The 20,890-nt window shown below is 41.1% G+C and overlaps 1 protein-coding gene across 1 annotated transcript in view; it reads left to right on the top strand.

The window, feature by feature from the left end:
* Positions 1-20,890, top strand: part of LOC116328691 (E3 ubiquitin-protein ligase TRIM9) — a 62,073-nt gene continuing 41,183 nt past the window's right edge. Inside the window, exon 1 of the mRNA XM_039598800.1 lies at positions 1-844. Within this exon, the coding sequence (XP_039454734.1) occupies positions 47-844 (798 nt within the window). The 5' untranslated portion in view covers positions 1-46. The remainder of the gene's footprint in view (positions 845-20,890) is intronic.

Here is a 20,890-nt window from a genome sequence, read left to right as displayed (position 1 = left end):
GGAGAAGCAGCTTCCCTTCTCCGGTCCACCGACACAGACGGGAGCGATGGAAGAAGAGTTGAAATGCCCCGTTTGCGGGTCTCTCTTCAAGGACCCCATCCTGCTTCCGTGTTCCCACAACGTCTGCCTGGGATGCGCTCGGAACATCACCGTCCAGACCCCGGAGGGGGAGACCCCGGTGCAGAGCCGAGCTTCGGGCAGCTCTGACTACGACTACCTGGACATGGACAAGATGAGTCTGTACAGTGAGACGGACAGCGGATACGGCTCCTACACGCCGTGCCAGCTCAAGTCTCCAAACGGGGTGCGGGTGTTTCCGCCTGCGATCCCCCACCGACAGTGCACCCTCACCTGTCCGCTGTGCCACCGGAGCGTCTCCCTGGACGAGCGGGGGCTCCGGGGCTTCCCTCGGAACCGGCTGCTGGAGGCCATCGTGGCGCGGTACCAACAGACCCGCGCAGCCTCCTCCTCATCCTCCAACGCGGTGAAGTGCCAGCTGTGCGACCGCAACCCGGTGGACGCGGCGGTGATGTGCGAGCAGTGCGACGTCTACTACTGCAACGCCTGCCAGCAGCGATGCCACCCGTCCCGCGGTCCCCTCGCTAAACACCGACTGGTGCCGCCGCCAAACAAGGCGGCAGGAGGGGGGGCTAGCGGAGGCGGCGGTGGTCAGCAGCCGCCCGCCACCGCGCGGAAACCGGCGACGTGCGTGGATCACGAAGCGGAAAACTTCAGCATGTACTGCAGCAGCTGCAAGGCTCCCGTGTGCATGAAGTGTCTGGAGGAGGGAAAACACGCCAAGCACGACGTCAAACCCCTGGCCGTGATGTGGAAGCAACACAAAGTGAGTGGACACGCACTGACAACATCCACAGAGTCAAGGCCGTAAGGTTCCGTTAGTGCGCTCATACTAATAATTAGACTATTGAATCCCAAAGAGCTGATTCATTACTCTCTCTCTCTTTCGCCCCCCTCTCTCTCTCTCTCTCTCACACACACACACACACACACACACACACACACACACACACACACACACACACACACACACACACACACAGAGGCTACGAGAGGCCATTACCTGAAGTGCCCTCGCTGAGCCTGAACTGATGATCAGCATCTCAAACATTTTCTTCTATCTATCTATCTATCTATCTATCTATCTATTTATCTATCTATCTATCTATCTATCTATCTATCTATCTATCTATCTGACTCTCTCTCTCTCTCTCTCTCTCTCTCTCTCTCTCTCTCTCTCTATATATATATATATATATATATTGGTAAAAACACAAACAGAAGCCAAAGCTGCTAAATACTTCATACTTCATCATGTTTTCCACAGAAACAGAAAACACTCATGTGTGATCCTGTGCTGAGTGTGTGTGTGTGTGGGGGGATAACTAAACGAAATAGCAGTGATTCATCAGAACATAATTACTGTAGGCGTCAAAGCCCAGTGTGCTTCTGTGTGCACTGTGTATGTGTGTGAATGCATCATGCGTCATCACATGAAGGGTCACACAGCATTACTGCCCCACATCTGCACTGTAAATGTGTAAATATATATATGATGTGGATGGTGAGTGTAGGCAGAGGAGGTCATCGCTATTCCTCAGGCGCTGGGATGAGGAAGCTCAAGTCATGAGTTTAAATGTTTCCCTGATGTCTGTGGCTGGTTATAATCTGACAAGAGACAAGAGAATTATAGAGTAAAATAATTAGCATATCTACACTTTTTAAAAACATGTATGTTGGTGTGGAATAAATTTAAGGCAGTTGTTTCAGTCTTAAGGAAAATGTTTACATTTTTAAAAATCTCGACTGGTATAGTTTAGAAATTTTCTTGAAAATATGAGTGCTGACGATAGCTGATGATATACTATATATCATGCTGGGTATCTCTAATGATATGGACTGGATAGAGTGTTATGATTGCAAGGATGCTGAATCATTTGATGGAAATTCAATTTATCACCCTATAGAGGACTGAATTCAAAGACACCCCAAAAATGAAAGAGTAAAAATGAAGGTTAGTCCATTTTTTCAAAATTTGGTACTCAGATGGTATGCAGTAGTTTGTATAGTCACAATGTGCTTATATACGCCTGACCCTTGTCAGGGCATGCTCCTAATGAGACAACGGATGGTGTCCTGGGGGATCTCATACCAGATCTGGGAGGCATCCCAGAGGTGTTCTGTTGGATTTAGGTCAGGGGAGTGTGGGGGTGAGTCAGTGGTATCAGTGCCTTAATTCTCCAGCAACTGCCTCCATATTTTCACATTGGGCATTGTCATGCACTGGTAAGAACCCAGGACCCACTACACCCACAGTCTAGGGTCTGACAGTGGGTCCAACAATTTTAATAATATCTCTATAGGCCCCCGAAAATCCCCGACCCACCACCAAACTGGTCACGCTGAACACTGTTACAGGAAGCCTATTGTTTCCACCGCTTCTCCAGACCCTTTGCTCACGATTAACCTGCCTCATGTTACAAGCAGTGACACTGACTCTAGTCAAATGAAAAACTAGTGAAGAAAAAGTCAGAAATGATGAAGAGGGGGGTTGGGGGACTGGCTCCTTGTTGCCCCTCTAGCACACCTAGTGATAATTTCATAACACCAAAAATGATTAGCAACCCTCTCTGCTACTCGATCAGATCAATATTCCAGACGTTTAACTGACTTGATGCTATACTCGGATTAAAACGCATTTCTTTAATTTTTTGAGAAGTGTAAAAAAGAGGAATGGAAAATTCAGCTCTAAAAGGTGAGGTCAATGTGGAAATATCGTTAACCTGTATTCTTTTTAATGGCAAGCAGGGGGCAACTCAGGTGGATGTTCTTGAAATACTAATTGTATAAAAAATAGTCCTTTTTTATGTCATCCGTGAATTAGTTTTAAATTTTCCTGATAATTTTATGGTCTCAGTTGGTAGTTTTAAGCCTTATTTAATACCACACGGTGATCATTTTGTAAATTCTAATCAATTTTTTGAAAAAAAGGGTAAAGCAGGGTGTGATTTAGTGTGCAGCAGGCTTGCAACATGTTGTATTCTCAATTTCTGAGACAGATCCGTATAAACAAGTCTCTGAAAACCAAAATACCAAACTTGAGGCTTCAAAATGTGTGACGTGGTGTCTATATGTGTCTTTAATATAGTATTTTTTTGTTTTCACTAAATGAAAAATTTAAATGGCTTGTTCTACCTCTGCCTAAACATTTATTTTTGAAATCTCTAAACCCATTTTGTGTTTTTCCTTTAAACATGTGCTGTAAATGCAATAAGTGCAATGATAAGATTTCTCTCATCCATTTTACAGTTGTTTTTGTCAATTTGATAAGCAAATATGTTGAATAAGCAAAGAAATCGATGGATAGATGGAATTAAATGATTAGGATGTTGATGATTTTCCTTTGGCTTTGGCTAAAACGTTTTTTTTGTTTTGTTTTGTTTTCGGGGAGGGGAACAATTCCTCTATAGTGTAAAAACCCTGCTTTGCTGTACAGCAGTCCATCAGGGATTGTTGGACTTGTAAGGCAGGATACAGAAAGCAGACTGAGATTACAATGTTTGTTATCTTAACCTTAGTTTCTGCAAATATCTGTAAAACCTGTATCGAAAAATTGATAATAACCAGCGCATGACTTTGCACCAAATCCTCATCCAGCAACCTTCTCGCCTGTGAGAGGAAACCTCTGCTCAGCATCGCTACAAACACCCAGTGGTGTCATTAGCCAGATCTCCAGTGATGGTGGCGAGTTTTCCCTCTTTAGCCTGTGGACTTAAGGCAACGTGGATTGTTATCAATCAATGGTTTCTGGTGAACTTTGTGGAGGTCTTATCAGAAGTTTATTTTTTTATGAACGTGGTAAAATTGATTCTAATCCAAACAACTGATGCAGTTAGACATCTTCAAATTGAGAAAAACCACAGAAAATGAACAAAAGTAAACCAAATGTGTTTTTTCTGCATGTAAATCTAAAGTTTTGAAACTTTAGAAAACATAAAATTGTTAAAATGATTCAAACAGATTATGTTTGCAGTAATTCAGCTTCTTGTTAGTGAAAAACGCAATGGAGGACATTGAATTTGGCTTGTAATAATTTGGAGCATAGTCGTCTTCATCTTATGTGAGTAAAACTTCATCCATTCTACAATCAGAAGGTACAAGGTTTGGCTAAAAACCTGCAACACTGTTCCTTATCCAAATTCATCCCTGCCTGCCAAAAAAAGGAGGAACAAACCCGCCTGCTGGTTTCATTAATGGATGATTAAACTGATTTATGATTATTTCATTTCCTAATGACATTTTTCATTAATTTTAAAATCCAGGGTTGGGGTCGACTCAGGTTCATTCCTCTCGGGCTACGCGGTGATGTGACTTTGTGAACTCTAAACGATAGTGCTGTCTCTTATAGTTCATGTATCTTCATTATTTTTTTAATTGTTTTTGAAGAAATGTTGGATTTGACCACACATGAGGCAACATTTTAGTCTTATAATTACCACCATGATGATAATTATCATTATGGTAAAAAAAAAAAGGCCTCAGGGTCTGGAAGTAAAGGAGTTTTAAGAAAATGTAGCTACTTTCAAAGGCCCATAACGGGCTGAATGTTTATCCAGCCCGTGTCTCCTTTTAGATTTCAGCTTGCTTTCTGTTAGTAATAGAACATTTCATCCTCACACTCCGATTTCATTTGTGTAAATTAAAAGCCATTTTTGCCTCTCTCCTGCTAACTGGGTCATTGGGACTAATCTCTCAGTCTGCCTCTTGTGTTTTTTGTGTGATTGGAAGCCTCCAGACATTCCATTCATCATTTATCCACCACACATCTCTTCGCCTCTTCCTGGCTTTCACTCATCTCTCACCTTCTCCTGTATCCCTCACTTTACCTCTTCATCTCTGTATCTTATTTACACTCTCCCCTCCCCCTCATTTACCTTCCCCTACCTCGTCTCGTCCTTCCTCCATCTTTCTCTCTATCATCCTGTCCCATAAATGAAGCATGAAAATCCCATCAGACTACGGGAGTGAGTAGGGGTGTCGATAAGCGACGAGCGGCGTATGAATAAGAGATGGCCACCACTTAGTTGATACGGTGTCCTTCACGTTGAAGGAGATCGATGACTGGCTGCCGTCCTCTCTCTCAGTCCGCACGTGAGCAGGGAACAAGCAGCGTCTTGTGCGTCTTTGTTGCAGACCTGAAATGGCTGTTGAGTGTTGAAGTGTCGCTTGGTGAGGTCAGTACCGTAGAGTGGCACAATTTTTCCTCCTCATCTGTTTTGTTTCAGTGGGCGTATGTTGATCTGGTTGCCATCCTGCTTCCTACCATCCTACATCTCCTTCTCTTTCCTGTCTTCTTCTTGTTCACATGGTTTCTCTTTCTGTGCACCATAAGGACAGTGGGCGTTATGAAAAAAAAAAAAGAGTTTTCCTGAGGAAATTAGCCGTCTGTTGTAGACAAATTGATTGATTAACTGAAGTGTCATGTTTTACATGCTAGTCTGTCTGCATTGCTTGTCTGCTTACATGACATCGAACAAAAAACAACTGAGATGATCATGCAACCAATTTTGTACTTGCCAAATTTAAAAGCTGAATATTAAACTTATTCTAAATGTATTATGTAATAATGCACTTTTAGAAATTGTTCATAAACCACTAATAATAGCAAGTTTTGAGTTGTCCAATGGGATCTGTGATTTACCTTCTGGAATAGTGCTAACCCTCCAACATGACAGGAACGTTTCCTGGAATGATGAGTCTCGATTTCTGCTGCAGCTTTTTAATAGTATGGTCAGAATTTGGTGTGAACAGCATGAAAGCAATCCATCCTGAACCCATCCTACCTTGCATCAGTGGTTCAGGCTGGCGCAGGTGGTGCAGTGGTGTGGGGGATATTTTCTTGGCACACTTTGGGCCCCTAAGTACCAACTGAACATCGTTTAAACTGCATAGCTGACCCGAGTATCTCTGCTAACCATGTCCACCACTTTATGACCACTGCGTGTCCATTTTCTCTTAGCTGCTTCCAGCAGGATAACGCAACATGTCACAAAGGTCAGATCATCTCAAAGTGAAGATGACAGTGAGTTCACTGAACTCAAATAGCCTCCACAGTCACCAGACCTCCAGGGATATGGTGGAACGGGATATACAACATACATATATACGTTTTTCTGAACAGCAAAAAGAAAAAGTAATTCATTTTCTAAATAAAACTAGTAAACCTAAACTGGTCAGATGATTGGATTGCCTTTTGGATCAATAATGTTGCTCCACTGGGGTTTAAAGACCCCCCTTGCCAGTCCAGTGCAGCCGAAGCTAAATACAGATGGGCTGCCTGTCAGTTTATATGTGTCCTTTGTGGTTGCCCAGATGTGTCTTAGGCAAAAATACAATTTTCTGTATCTCCCTAAATCATACTTGAACTAGAATAGCTGAAATGATTAAGGTTGGATGGATGAGCTGTAAATTGTGAGTAACTCTATGTCACATGACCAAATTCCTTAGGGGGGTGAACGTTTGCATTTGTGCTTTTTGCTTTAGTATTCATAGCGCAGCTACATTTTTTATGTGTTTGCGAGCATATATGCATTTAAAGCTTTCATACATCCTGCAGTATATCGTGTAGAGAGAAAGCCAAGAAAAACAATTATTGGATCATGACTGTGTTTGTTGTAAATCAAACAGTAAGTACATCAAGCAGCAGCCCCAGGGGGTGACTATCCCACTGCTACATACTCACACACATATTGACACGCATTCAGAAAGCATAAATATGCATAAGTGAAGCGGATGAACTTTAGCTGAGCGAATGCAGGGAAGGCACACTGATCCAGTTTCCTCTCATCATTCAAGCAGAAAACACACGCGTACACACTCATGCATGCTCATATGTGTGTGTGTGTGTGTATGTGTGGGTTTTTACGTGTATGTGTGACCTAGCTGAGTCCAGTAAAGAGCAGCTCGGGCGCTGGGGTTAATTATTAAAAAAAATAACAGAAATGCAGGCTTAGCGGTTCTTGTGTTGTGTGTAAGTTTAAGCCTTGCGGTGTTGTCTGGAGATCATTTTACATTTTAAAAGTTTAACTACCATAAAAAAAATCTATTATTTAGTGTCTATTCCACATAATATTCTTTGTAAGGAATAAAAACTGCAATTACACGCCGACTCCGTGTCTGAATTTAAAGTATGTTGAGTATTTACTTCACATTTAAGAGCTACACTACCTATACTATGTGTATAGGTAATTACAGCAATAATTCTACAAGGTATGATGTTTCTTTTTGGCATGTGAGTGTTTAGTAATACGGCAGGTTTTATAGATATTGATGCCATAAAATGATGCGCTTTTATATTGTAGCCTTCTTTCAGTAGTTTTAACTGATTTCTCTAATGGCTTCGTTTACAGATACTCCAAAAGTGAATCAGAGAAAAAGCATGTTTGGAGCCTGTATGATTGGTGAATGCTTTTAAACTCACTCACTCGGGTTTTTGCTAAGGCTTAGTTGCATGACTGCTTTGACTGACAGGTGTGCCGAGTCAAGCAGCTGTAAAAAAACAAACTGACTGAACTGGATTTCTTGACCATGTTTGTTGTGTTGTCCCCTTTTGAGTATTTTCGGTGAAAGTGTGTAACGAATAAGATAATCCACGATGATATGTAAAATCCTAGCATTTCCTTAATGTATAACTTGGTACTAATTAGCTGTTATGTGTTACGTCTGAATAGTTTATGGATGTGGCTTTTCTAACCAAGGGTAAGCTCATAGCTTAAGGCTTCATCCTCTCATACAAATCACTCCTGGGTGCAAAAGGGCATTTCAAACACTAAAATTGAGGCTTTAAAATGCAGAGTGCAGAAACCATGACCATATATATGGAAACTCAAAAAATATAAAATGTATTTTTGCATTAAAGTGGCTCAAATATCTCTACAACAACTTTAATATTTCCTTAACTTAAAAGTGATATTTATGTAGCTTTAGCGTAACTTTAAATATCTTCAGGAGGAAAGAAGAGCCGGAGTTTACAGGGATTCCTACACAATGCATTCATTGAAAATGCCCCTCAGCATTTATACTGGATTCATAAGAGATATTACTAATTAGATCTATGTAATTTGCAATCTTGCCGACCTCAGCATTTTGCTATGTGTTTGCTCCAATTTACATTGTAAATCATTTAGTTTGCTTTTTCAGTGTTTGATTGTTGCTTCACAGCATTCCCAGCTTATCAGCTGCAGTCTGGACAGTCTGCCATCTTTTACTGTCTTTTGGAAATGAAAAAAAGACAGTATGGATTAGTGTGTCTGCCTGGTACTTAAACAAAATGGTATTTAGCTTGTCTGCCTCATCTGTAGCTGCATTTTCTGTCTAGTGTGGGCTTGCTTCTTTCTCTATGCTGGCAAGGAAGTTCTTATCACAATAACTTCATTGTTCTTGAGATGTTAAGATGTCTTCTTCAATGCACAGGGAGCCTCTTGGAAAAATATCAGTGAAATTGATGTGGGCTCTTTATGTACAACTGAGATTTTATTGGTCCCTTGGCATTGTGAGCAGTTAAAAAAATCTGCCTCTCCTTACAGTTCACTGGATTTTTATCTTAAATGGCATGCTGCTGGGACTTGTTTAAAACTTTTTAGATCACAAGTGTGAAGCTTTAGAAAGTGAAAGAGTATTCTGTCATTGTTATAGTCAGTTCTACTGTTTGCAATTATGCTGCTTTACATTTTTAAGATGCTTTACGTTTTGGCACTGCATTAATTTCACTATTCTGAAGATTTCTGTCATCATCTGCTGAATATGTCCGAAAAAACAGTTTAGTCTTAAGTTGTTGTTGTTGTTTGCAGACCAAATTTATCAAACTGTTGCCTTCACACACATGGATTTAAACCTTTAGCCCATTAAATCATATTAAAAACAGAAAAGCTGTTCTTGACACATTATTCACCAAAACGTTTTTTGCAACTTCCATTTTCAAGGTTAAAAAAAAGAATAAGTGCTGGCTGATTCATGAACAAATGACTGTTTTTAAGTAGCAGTTGATGAAAAAAGAATCTGTTCACTCAAGTATCTGACATTCATGTTCATAAATAAAAATCCAAGTTTTACCCAATTAGTGTTACAGGGAGCAAAGGAAGAAGTAAGCTAAGTAAGGTGACTGCTGTCATCAGAGGGATGTTGGGGTGGATGGATTGGTCAACAGACCAGTCAAGATTGTTTTATTTAGTTTTAAAAGCACGACTAGACTAGAATAGCCCTTTATTCTCATTGTACATGTACAACAAAATTGTGGTTGTTCCACACCAACTGTGCCGGAATAAACTATGAATAGTAGACAGCAAGAATAAACAGCAAACAGGAGAAATACATGCAATCAAGAGAAAGGCACACAATAGAGAACAAGCTGCAAAGTGCTTGGAAGTCATGCAAAGAAAAGACTTGGTCTGAATAGAGTCTGTGTGTGAGTGGCCTGAGTGATGAGGGTTACTCAGACCATGGCTTAGATTGGTGAGGTGGGTGGGCAGGGGTGGGGTGTGGGGGGATAGTGTTTGACAGTCCGAATGGCCCAGGGGAAGAAGCTGTTAGTGAGTCTGGAGGTGTGGGATCTGATTGACCTGAGGCGCCGACCAGAGGCGGGTCAAACGGGTCAAACAGGTGGTGGACGGGTGCGATTGGTCACCTGTGATGTCCCTGGTTTTCCTGAGACAGTGGACAGGAACTGTTTTCAGTTGTGGCCCCTGCGTACCAAGCAGGCAGTAGGAGAGTACGCTCTCCACTGAGGAGAAGTAGAAGCAGCAGCTTCTGATCCAGGATCCTGGACCTCTTTACCAGGATGTTGGTGTGGTGGGTCCTGGTGAGACTGGTGGAGATGTGGGTGCCCAGAAACCTGAAGGTGGAGACAGATTCTACCCTTTCTCCATTTGTAATGAGAAGAGAGTGGACCAGTCTGTGCCTGCTCAAATCTTTCTTTTGTTATAAAGATGTTCAGCTTCAGGTTATTCAGGTAACGTACAGTAGGGAGCTCAAAAGGGTGGGTGGGGAAACAGTTGCACAGTAACCTTAATCAAATGTTTATTCTTTTAGATGATATTTGATATTGTGGTTAGAGTAATAAAGTCTACAAATCTAAACTCTAGATCTGAACAAGTCCTTCCACTTGGCAGCCATGTTGGTTATGCATTCAGGCAGTAGAAGTCCCTATGTAAGTGAAATGGAAGAGAGTCATAACTTTTATGTCACTGAAAAGGTGAAAATAAGGTTTTTAAAGCTTTTTGCTTGCACTTGTATAAAGTTGCATTATCCTGACTGCATTAATGAAGGGTACTAACATGATGAACATCTCTGCTTTATCCCATTTCTGCAGGTTTAATTAACCCCTTATCACTCAAGTACAGGCCACCTGGACTTATTTAGTGAATTGGATATAAAATTAAACGTTAGAACTCTTATCTTTCAGGAATCATTTGAATTTTCTCTCTAGCCTGAAATGATTGAGGAGATCATTGTTTGCTAGACTTACTGTCATATTTTCCTGCAAAGTGAAGAAAGTATGGACAGTGCAAGTGTGATGGGGGAAGTTTGAAAGATTTCCAGAAGCCAAAATTTAAGACACATCAAAAGAAATAAAAAATGTCAGCAGAAACATTAAAAAAATGAAAGTGAAACATTTTTCTCTTCTATTCCGAATTCCTGACCAAGGGGGTGAGATCTGAACCCCTGCCAAATGTTTGGTGGTTTGTTTGGCTTCCAGCTGCTGAGCTTATTTTGAGAATGCTTCTTAGACCTTTTTTTCTTTTGTAGTTTTACTTTTTGGCTTTTCTGAGGCTGGTGTTGCATATGCCAACTGTAAGAAAGTACAAATAGGCACTGGAGATCTTAAAGCTTGCCTAAAGTTGTACTTTAGTGTTACATAGTGTGTAGTGACACAAAAGCAGAGGAGCAGTGGGTATGTGGCCAACTGCAAATGATGATGTAGATTTATTCTGGTGTAGCAATTCAAAACACCACTGATATCAACATGATTGACAATGCAAACAGTTCGTCTGTGCAACCACAAACACTTTCTCCTCTGGAACATCTGCAATATGTTGTATTACATTGCAGGTCTGCTGCATCACCCATAAATCAGCATAATATCTGAGAATATAACTGACTCATGTTTGTGTCGGTGGGAGTTTGTGATGACCCTCGCATCTGGAAACCTCATCAGTGCCTGGTTTAATATTGAGAAGCTTCATACTGAATAACTTCAGAATTGTGACACAGTTCAGAAATTAGTCACTAGGAAAGAGTAAGAGCATATTGTGTTGTTGCATTTATATGTGTTATTACAGATTATCTATGGGCATCAATCATTAACATTCACGAGCAGATTTTAAAAGCATCTCCAGTTTATACCAGTTTATATCAGAATTCTCAGTTCCTCTCATGTTACATCATTTAATAACTGGCAGTAAACACTTTATCTCGCTTGTTTTCCATCTGCCAGGATGCTGACAAAACATTTTGACAAGCACGTCACTGTCAGAGATGCCGGCTGCCTGTTTATTGTAACATATGTTGTATTTTGTGGGGCTCTGCATTTATAGTTGTACTGCACTTACTGAATGTTTGCAAGATCTTAAAAGCAAGCATATTATACACCACTCATAAAAACTGTAGGGATTAGTGTGAGAGTGCACACTAGATCTCTTATAATGATGCAGTTGGAGGACATTTGAGCTATAACGGAGTTTCAATTTCAGTTACCTTTCTGATACACTATTCATCTATACGTGAGAGACCATAGAGGGGTGACTCTTTTTGCCATGACTTATGCCAACGGAGAAAGGACGTTATCACATTTTGTTAAACTAATATCCAATAAATTTCCTTTTTAGTGCTGATGACTTCTTAGAAAAAAATGCTTCAAACCTAAACGAAAATAAAGTGATACAAGAAGCCCTAAATTTTCTAAATGAGGCAGAGATTCAGTAGGTAATTTCATTAAACATCTAAGCTAAAATAAAGTTTAAAAAATGTGTATGGATTTTACGGAGATGCTAGGTGTTAAACCTATTAGTCCTGGGTGTAAGAATAAGCTGCTAACCTCACACACTGCCACTTTACAACATGACAGAGATAGTGTACAGATTTTTTTAATGTGACACTGAATGTCTAATGTTTAACACACCTTATAAATCTGAATCAGTGTCTCAGGCTCCATTACAAGAGTTTAGTTTAGGCAGCAAAAAGAATTGCTTACTTCTGTTGGAGATGCTGATGAGGTAATTCAATGAGAGTGAGCACAGATCTGTGCCGACTGGCCGTGTCTGACTAACCTCATTCGCGATGGCAGCTTGCCGACCGTGACAGGTCAGATCTGCTTGTCTCTTACCTCAGGCTCAGCAGCACTAACACACACATACAAACACACTTGTAGTACAGTACATATCAGGACATTGCAGTGACTTATATTAATGCCTAAAATGATACGTTTAGCCTTACCCAGAGAACCATTTGAAGAAGAATCTCAATGAAACCTACCGTTCATTTATCAAAATTTTTCTCTTCTTTGCACTGTGTTTCTGTCCATATCTGTTCAGTGTAATTTTACATTTAAACATGTCAAGCCTTCCTGAGTTAACCTTCATGGATTCTTAACTTATAGAGCTGGCACTTTTTAAAATGAGCATATAGATAAATCTGGTGGAAAACACTTTTCATTTTGATGGAACTCAAAGCATTGACATTTATTTATTTAGTTAATGCTAAGATTATCAAAAAAACCTAAAATGACTATAGTTATAATATTTCCAGACAATACCTCCCAAATCCTAAGATATTACTTGAGTGCAAAGCTTTAGGAGGATATAAGATGTTTAACCTAATCTGTAACTTTAAAACCTAGTCTGAAATAAACAGTTAACCTCATGGGGACTGCGTGTTTGTCCCTTTCGTGCGAGCTCAGTCCCAGTAATATGACTATTTGAGAAGATTTCTGTCCCAACAATGTCACGAGGACAAAGTCCGCACACAAACCATGGCACAGTAACTTAGGGCTGTGCTGCAGGACTTGTACAATAAATGTAGGTTAATGCACACTTTACAACACATCCTCTCCTTTGGCCTTAACACAGCAGGCACAGCAGGCTCCTCTGCAGAAAAGCTGCGTGTGCGTGTAATTGTTGGATGTGTGTGTGTGTGTGTGTGTGTGTGTGTGTGTGTGTGTGTGTGTGTGTGTGTGTGTGTGTGTGTGTGTGCAAGCATGTGTGAGAGAAAAATCTATTTTTGGTATCAGAGCGAGTGCTGATGCCAGACTTCTGAGGAAAGTGGGGACATCCTATAGTAGAACAATGAGCATTGTTACCATGGTTACAAGTGTATGTTCATTCATTAAGATATGCTATAAATTAAACAGAGATTTTATGCTCATAGAAGAGTCTTATCTGTGTACACCAGCATGCATACATGCATTTGCATGATTCTTCTGTAGCAGAGAGTCTTCACACACAAAACTGTACAATACATCCCATGATGATCCTTAATAGAGTTATTATCCCCAGCAAACCTAATTTCCACTCATTTTACAACAATTACGCCCTCGGCGATCTACCTACCCTTTCCATTTATTAATATGGAATATGCCCCGATCAATAATTGATAACAGGCGCCGTTCTTTGCACTGCACCATTTTTTATTGGCTCTGTACTCTTTCCTCAGAAGCTAACCCCCACGAGGAAAACTCAGGGTGATAGAACAAAGCCAGCAGTACTGGCTGTAGCCACTGATCCCTGATGTGGTTCATCTGAGACCTCTGGGGAGGACTCCATTTCTCTGGGGAGTGTGGTGCTGTGGTTGGGTGGCAAACAGAGAGGTTTCATCGTGGACTGAAAGCAGAGGTGGATTAAGAAAAGTATGAAGTGGAAGATAACCTTGAGCCTTTCATTGACATATACGTCATGTATTCTATGTTTAGAAAGAACAGGCAGACTCTGTGAAAAGGTTTTGAATATGTAATAGGAGCTGACTGACTGACTGAGATGAATCAGGCTGTTCTAGACCGCATTTACTGAACCTTGAATATTTATGTTTTGAACATAGATGATTAAAAGCCCTCATCTAGCAGTTTAAACAGTAGTTTCTGCTCTGCACAGAGCACATCTGCTGCACTGCGCTTGCTCAACGGCTATTGCACATCTGTGACACATCTGTATAACAGCCCTCACTCAACCACTTTGATCTAAATTACCGTAAATGCATTAGGTGCATAATTAACTTCTGTTGAACCACAGTGAACAGTGACTGGTGCATGAACATGTAAACATCGAGTGCAGTTATATGTTGTTTACTGTCTGTGCTGGCAGTAAACAACAGCTTTAGGCTTCCCTCGGTACAATAACATATTTAAATGACACTCAGCTGAAACTCATCTGACCATTTTGCAGTGTCAGTGTTACATAAGAACTTGAGCATGCCATCAGTACGCATGATCACATCTAATATGTTCAGTTTTCCGTGAATGTTGAAAGCATTATTAGTTTCAATAATACATTTTGTTTAATTTTTCAGCAGCACAAATACAATTCTTACATACCATTACTAACTAAACAAACATAAAGCTGCTTACATCTTTAGTAAGTGTCTTTCCTCACATTTAGATGTTTTTTTTTTTGTCCAGGCTAAAGCTTACCGTGCCTTTGACATTTAGTGTTTGGCTCATGCTTGAAGTGTTGATGTATAGCAGCAGCTGTGTAGCTGTTTACTGTAGAGTATTAGCCTTTAAATGGCTGTGTAGTAGAGCAGGAGAGGATTGGGAGGCTGGGTGATAGTGGGTGAGAGTACGAAGGGGAGAAAAGAGATTGGTTTTGACCTCCACCAGCTGTGAGCTACTAATACTGCAACACAGCTGGGTGACGAGACTAAGGGAAGGGTAGATTTATTGTTCAGCTGTAGCAGAGGTCTTTACACCATCAAACTGTGTGTGAAGGGTTAATGGAAATTGCTTGGCAACGGAGTTATTCAAATTAAAATGTGGATTTGCAAATAAGAATTTTTTAGGCTGCTGTTTAATGCTGTATTGGTTTATGTGGTAGCAACAGTAAGCGAATGTAGTTGTAACTGCCGCTCATGTCTACATATATCTACATACATATTCAATATCTTTGTTGCCACCAATTGCATGTGTGTTCTACAGTTTCCTAAATGTTTTGCAAGCTGTAAATGGTAGATTGCATGTACCACTTGTGGACACTCTCGCTTTTATTGGTTTTACTGGTAGCATGCTGAAGCATGGCGGACCCCAGTTGGAACCCGCACCTTACAAGACTCCTAAACGCCTGCTGGTCAACGTTGCATGTACCCAATGATTTGACAAAAGGCGTCATCATCAAACTTCCAAAGAAAGGTGATTTGGGTGGCTGTGACAACTGGCGGGGCATCACGCTGCTGTCGGTACCTGGGAAAGTGCTTTGCCTCGTTCTTTTGAATCGGCTACGACGCGCAGTTGACGAACGATTGGAAAAAGATCAGGCTGGCTTTCAGAGTGGCCGGTTGTGTGTCGAGCAAATCTTCACCCTCTGCATGATCGTTGAACAAACATTGGAATACCAAAGGAAGATTTCTATTAATTTCATTGACTTCGAGAAGGCTTTTGACAGCGTCCACCGGCCGACTCTATGGGCTATCCTACACCACTATGGAGTCCCTCAGCAGTTTGTATTTGCCTTTCATGGTCTCCAACTCCCGCTGCAGCGTCCGGACGGATGATGGCTGCACGGATTTCTTTGAGATCAATACTGGTGTCCGACAGGGATGAGTGCTAGCCCCTTTCCTCTTCCTGTTGGTAATTGACTTCATTATGCGACGATCAGTTGACCAAGCTGGCATCGATGTCCCCTGGCACGAAGCACGTAATCTCACCGACTTGGACTTCGCGGATGACATCGCCCTGCTGGGCTCGACTCAGGAAGTCGTTAAGTCAGAAGTCAGATTAAGAATCAGTGACCAAGGTCCTCCGAGTTGGCTTCGCACGTGCCCGCATTCCTGTCATGATCAACCAACAACCTGCTGAAGAGGTGGAGAATTTCACATATCTTGGCAACATCATCTCGAATGATGGGATCTCTGACTGAGATGTCGACGTCAGAGTAGGGAAGGCGGCCGGTGTCCTCTGACGTTTCCAACCTATTTGGAACTCGACCTCCTGAATGTTAGGGTCAAGATCAGACTATTGAACTCTATCTTCATTCCAACTGCGTTATACGCTAGTGAAACCTGGCATTCAACAAATGCAATTACTCAACGCCTGAAGGTGCTTCAACAACGCGGCCTGCGGCGAATCCTGAGAATTTCCTCCCGGGGCCGAATAATGAACGAATAACTGCTCTTACAAAGAGCAGGCACCCGCCCTTCAGCCGATGTAGTTGCAGAAACTCACTTCCACTTTGCGGGCCATATTTTACGTCTACCCCCTTATCGCCCGGCCAAGATCGCCATTACATGGCTCCCACGCACTGGCAAGCGAAAGCAAGGCCGACCAAAGATCACATGACGTCGAACGTTTATGGATGATCTGAGAACCGTTGACATTGCCTGGGACGAAGCTCAAGCTGTTGCCACTGACCGACATCGATGGAGATCATTAGCTGCCTGATGTGCCGCTCGACGTAGGAGGAACTGAGTGCTAAGTAAGTGCTGGTAGCATTTGGATGAGAGGGTGGAGGAGCTCTGTTGCAAACACACAGCCTTCGTGAACAGCTGTTAATATGTTTCAATGTGCAGGAATGCATATGCTTTAAGATGGTTGTATTTAAAAATACAAAATAACGCAGACAGAGTCAAAAGGTACAGTTAGAGACTCAAATAAGTGCAGGTGATGCTGAACAGCAGCTGTACTCACCAACTGTCACTCAAAGTGGCCATGCTACTATGCTAATGTATAAAAAGTGTTTACAGTGTTTTTAAAGGTGGAAATTAGCATCAGAGCAAAACTGCTTTTTGTAGAAGGCTGTAAAGATGTTTATTTCTGCTAACATGGGAGTCTACAGGGATTCACTTGCTTTTTGGCCCCAAATGGCCACTAGAGGTTTTTTGTCACGTCCTATTTAAACTCATTTTTCAGCGAACATTAACAGTTCCTTCCAACAGTATGTTAGAGGAATGCGAAACAGATTAGTGCTCAAAAGAGGATTGTGAAATAAAAGAAACCAATATTTCTTACTAACTGTAGAAAAGCGTTCTATACGTCATGTGTCCAGGTATTTCCTTTTGGACTGTTTGTTCACACACACAAAAAAGGGCACAACTGGAGCCTGAAGGCAAACAAAATAAAGAGAACTGAGTGTGACAGGAAAATAGCTCCACAGTGAGAAGGGAAAACCCAAAAAGGCAGTTGAGAAGAAAATGGGTAGATCAAGTGTGGTGGTGTGGAAAATCCTGAAGAGAAGAAATGAACTACTGATGGACTTCAAAATAAACGGGTCACAGGAACAGAGAAAGCAACTTCAGCTGATGACAGAAAATACAAAACAAGAGTCAGTGGCATCAAAATAAAAGCGACAAAATCCACGGCTGGTAGAAGTCTTTGGCAGTAAGATGCAGTCTTCTCACGAGCGGCAGTGGCAGAAACATCAAAACTCACTCTGCTGTTAAAGTGCTTCTCCTTCCACTCGTCACAGCTTGTAGTTGATTGAAAGACCAATTAATGTGGAACAGCAGAGCTTGGTGCAGCCATGCAATGAAAGAAAGGTTGGCTTACCTTGTCAAAGGTAATCTTGTTGATGAGAAACTCACATCCCTCTAAAGTTTTCTGCTACCCCTGTGCTTGCTTTAACCCAACTACCTGAAAGTCCGGTGCTCTAAACTGAATTTTACTCTCATAAAAGTGCAATAATGTGGGTGGTTTGTGTGCCAGACAAATATAAAACTACAGAAAATATTTTTACTCATCCATGTGGTGTAAATGAGTGACACCCGGCACAGAGCAGTGTGTGTGTGCTGTGACGTTCAGAGTGGAGGCGGCTGCTTCTTCTGTAATATATCAGGAACTGGCTCTTGGTTGCAGACAATCTCACCCCGCAGTCTGCCTCCTCCGCTTCACATGGTATCTGTGCAACTTTTTCCTTTCTTTATGCAAGGGATCTCCAAAGACCAGGGCAGTGCATTGACCAGTCCTGATGTTTAATTTAAGATGCAGTGATGCTGTGTTTCTACATGAAAAGAAAAAGGCGGAGAAAGCCGGAGACCTCTTTCACTAAATTTTGAGCATAAGATAGCAAAGCTTTTAGTGAAGAGGAGGCGATTTGATTTGTCAGCATGAATTCAGCTGCAGCATGCTTAAATGTGTGGTGTTGATCCACTCAAGGATATACTTTTTATGGACATGAAAACTGTCAAAAGTTTAAAAATGTGGCCCAATATTCGAACCTCTACTGAAGGATTTATGATCATGTGGAAGTGAAAACAGAAATTGAGGAGGATATAAAGGCTTATAAATGCAAATGAGAAGAAATAAAATGGGAGGTGGGGAAGTAAAAGGGGAGGTTCAGGCCCTCCTCTCTCTCTACTCAATGTCCCATGGGTGTCATTTTGGCAAGGTCATCCCCATAATCAAGCATTCCCCCGGCTGACAGCCAAATGCATAAGAGCTGCCTATTGTTCTCCTGTGTATTCTCTCAACACTGCAGTCTCTTTAGCATTAACAAAATTTAAAGACATTAAAGAAACAAACACCACAAACATAATATCTGATTCAATTCTGGGATTTTTTTTCATTTGCATTGGTAGAGATTCAACCAAAGAATGATGATAAAAACAATCAACACCAGTGTTGTAAACCAGCTTGTGTTTATCTCTGTATGTATCTTTACATTAAAGCCACTGGGGCAAACTGACCTGACTTAACTTCACCAGAGTTTGGATAAATGAAAAACTCTCAAACTTCTGCATTTATCGGCTGTCTCTGCACGTCTGCTCGTGAAACTTTCACCTGAGGTCTTTGCAGCTGTGACCAAAGTGTAGATGAGTTTCAGTTAGAAAAATCGATCTGGTCACATCTGATAGAAGTAATCTTTGCAGACAGAATAAATCATGCAGTTTCACTTAGTTTTAACTATTAATCACCTGTAGAAGTTTGGGCAAGCGTCACTGTATTTTATATTATACGTCAAGTTTTTATACCCCTGGATCTGTGTGATTTCAAAGACAGAGAATTTGCTTATATTTCCAAATATGTTGGTGAGCCATTCAAAAGAGATTTCTCTTTAAGGCTGAGCTGCACCGAGGGACTGCACCCACGTTCAGTTTGGATCTGTGAGTCATGCAAAGCTACTATAGTCCAGGTATAGCTGGAAACGAGGAGAACAAGCCTGTGATACATGATTTATGTAAACATATGTTTGCAAAAGCAAAGTACAAGATTGTCCAGTCACATTTGAGCAGGCAGCAAAAGAGGACATGTGCTGAAATGCAGTCTCAGAACTAATGGGTCTTGGCTTTCAAAAATATATACATATATATCTACATTTGTAAACAAAGCCTGGCAGCTGAAACGGGAAGTCTTGACCCAGATATCTTGTTTACACAGAAAAACTTGGCTCATGTGTCCCCACATTGGTTGTAGTGGAGCATATCTACACTCACAGATCCAGGGTTGGATTTTTTTCCCTGTAACATTCAAATATTTTTCCAGTTTTCCACATGTTCTGCAGTTACCGGCTGCCTCTTAAGCAGTTCATCTCCATTTACCATGCCTTCTCCTGCATCCTGAGCTGAACCCTCTCTGTAAACCAACACAGCTGCACCCCCATGAATGTCACTGGTTTCTCTGAATGTCATGGACTGAATGAATGGTCCTGCATTGCTCCTATAATAAGATAATGAGATAATAGCACTTGTCTCTGAGAGCAGAGCTGAGGGGTGCTGACAGCGAGAAAAAGAAAAATGACATTTCCATTTGGAGGACTCATAAAGGATGAAAAAGGTCAAGAGGAGGAGAACAAAAGAAACAAAAGAGAGAAGAAATTGGATTTCTGGATGTAGAGTCCTTCTCTGAAGGTGTGTTGATCCTTGCTGAGATAAAATCTATTCCTCATCTCTTATTTTTCTCTTTTCATTTCCAACATGAGTTTCTATATTTCTTTGTCCCCCCAAATCTCTTCCCTGAGTCACTAAGTCCTTTTCCTGCAGGGCAAACTTGTCACATCCCAACTCTGTTACACAGAGTTTTACTGGAGTCTACTGTTGGTTCATGCATCATGACTGTAGCCAAATTTAGACCAGTGCACTGTGATGACAGAATATTCAGGCTTGGTGGAAAGAGGCGCCTCATAAATATCAGGAAATTGGTTTGTGGGTCTAAGAAAAACACTTAATTTAAACTTTGAAAATTGAAAGCGTCATGTGTCCAGCTGAATTCCTGCCCATTTAATAAAACAATAGCTTAGTTAAGTTTAGCAGTTACAAAAATTCTATGTGATATGTTAAACAATAGACAAAGAAAATCTGTCACTATAAGAGCGAACAGCAACAACAGAGAGTTGAGAATATAGACAAACAAAACATTGCAGCCAGATTCACTACAATATGTGCTTGTTTACTGTAAAGAAAAACTACTAAACAAAGTATATGATATCAAATCTAATGAAGGAATAAAGGAGTAAAGGTGGCTTTACTGTTTCACATATTTCCAATGTCCGCATAACACATCGAATATCTGACTGATGCTTTGAGAGGTCAATATGACTGGAAGAGCTCAGTGTAAATGAGCTTCATTTACAATTTACACCCAGGGTTAGTCTGTCAAGGTCTTTTGAAAGAGGCCTCAAGCAAGTACTTCTTTTTTCATGAATGAATGCAACAATATGAATTCATTTCTACAGGTACAGTTTTC

This window comes from Oreochromis aureus, linkage group 15 (assembly GCF_013358895.1).
Source record: "Oreochromis aureus strain Israel breed Guangdong linkage group 15, ZZ_aureus, whole genome shotgun sequence".
NCBI classification, from domain to species: domain Eukaryota; kingdom Metazoa; phylum Chordata; class Actinopteri; order Cichliformes; family Cichlidae; genus Oreochromis; species Oreochromis aureus.
Note: the sequence above shows the minus strand (reverse complement) of the source record. Positions and strands in the feature narration are given on the sequence as shown.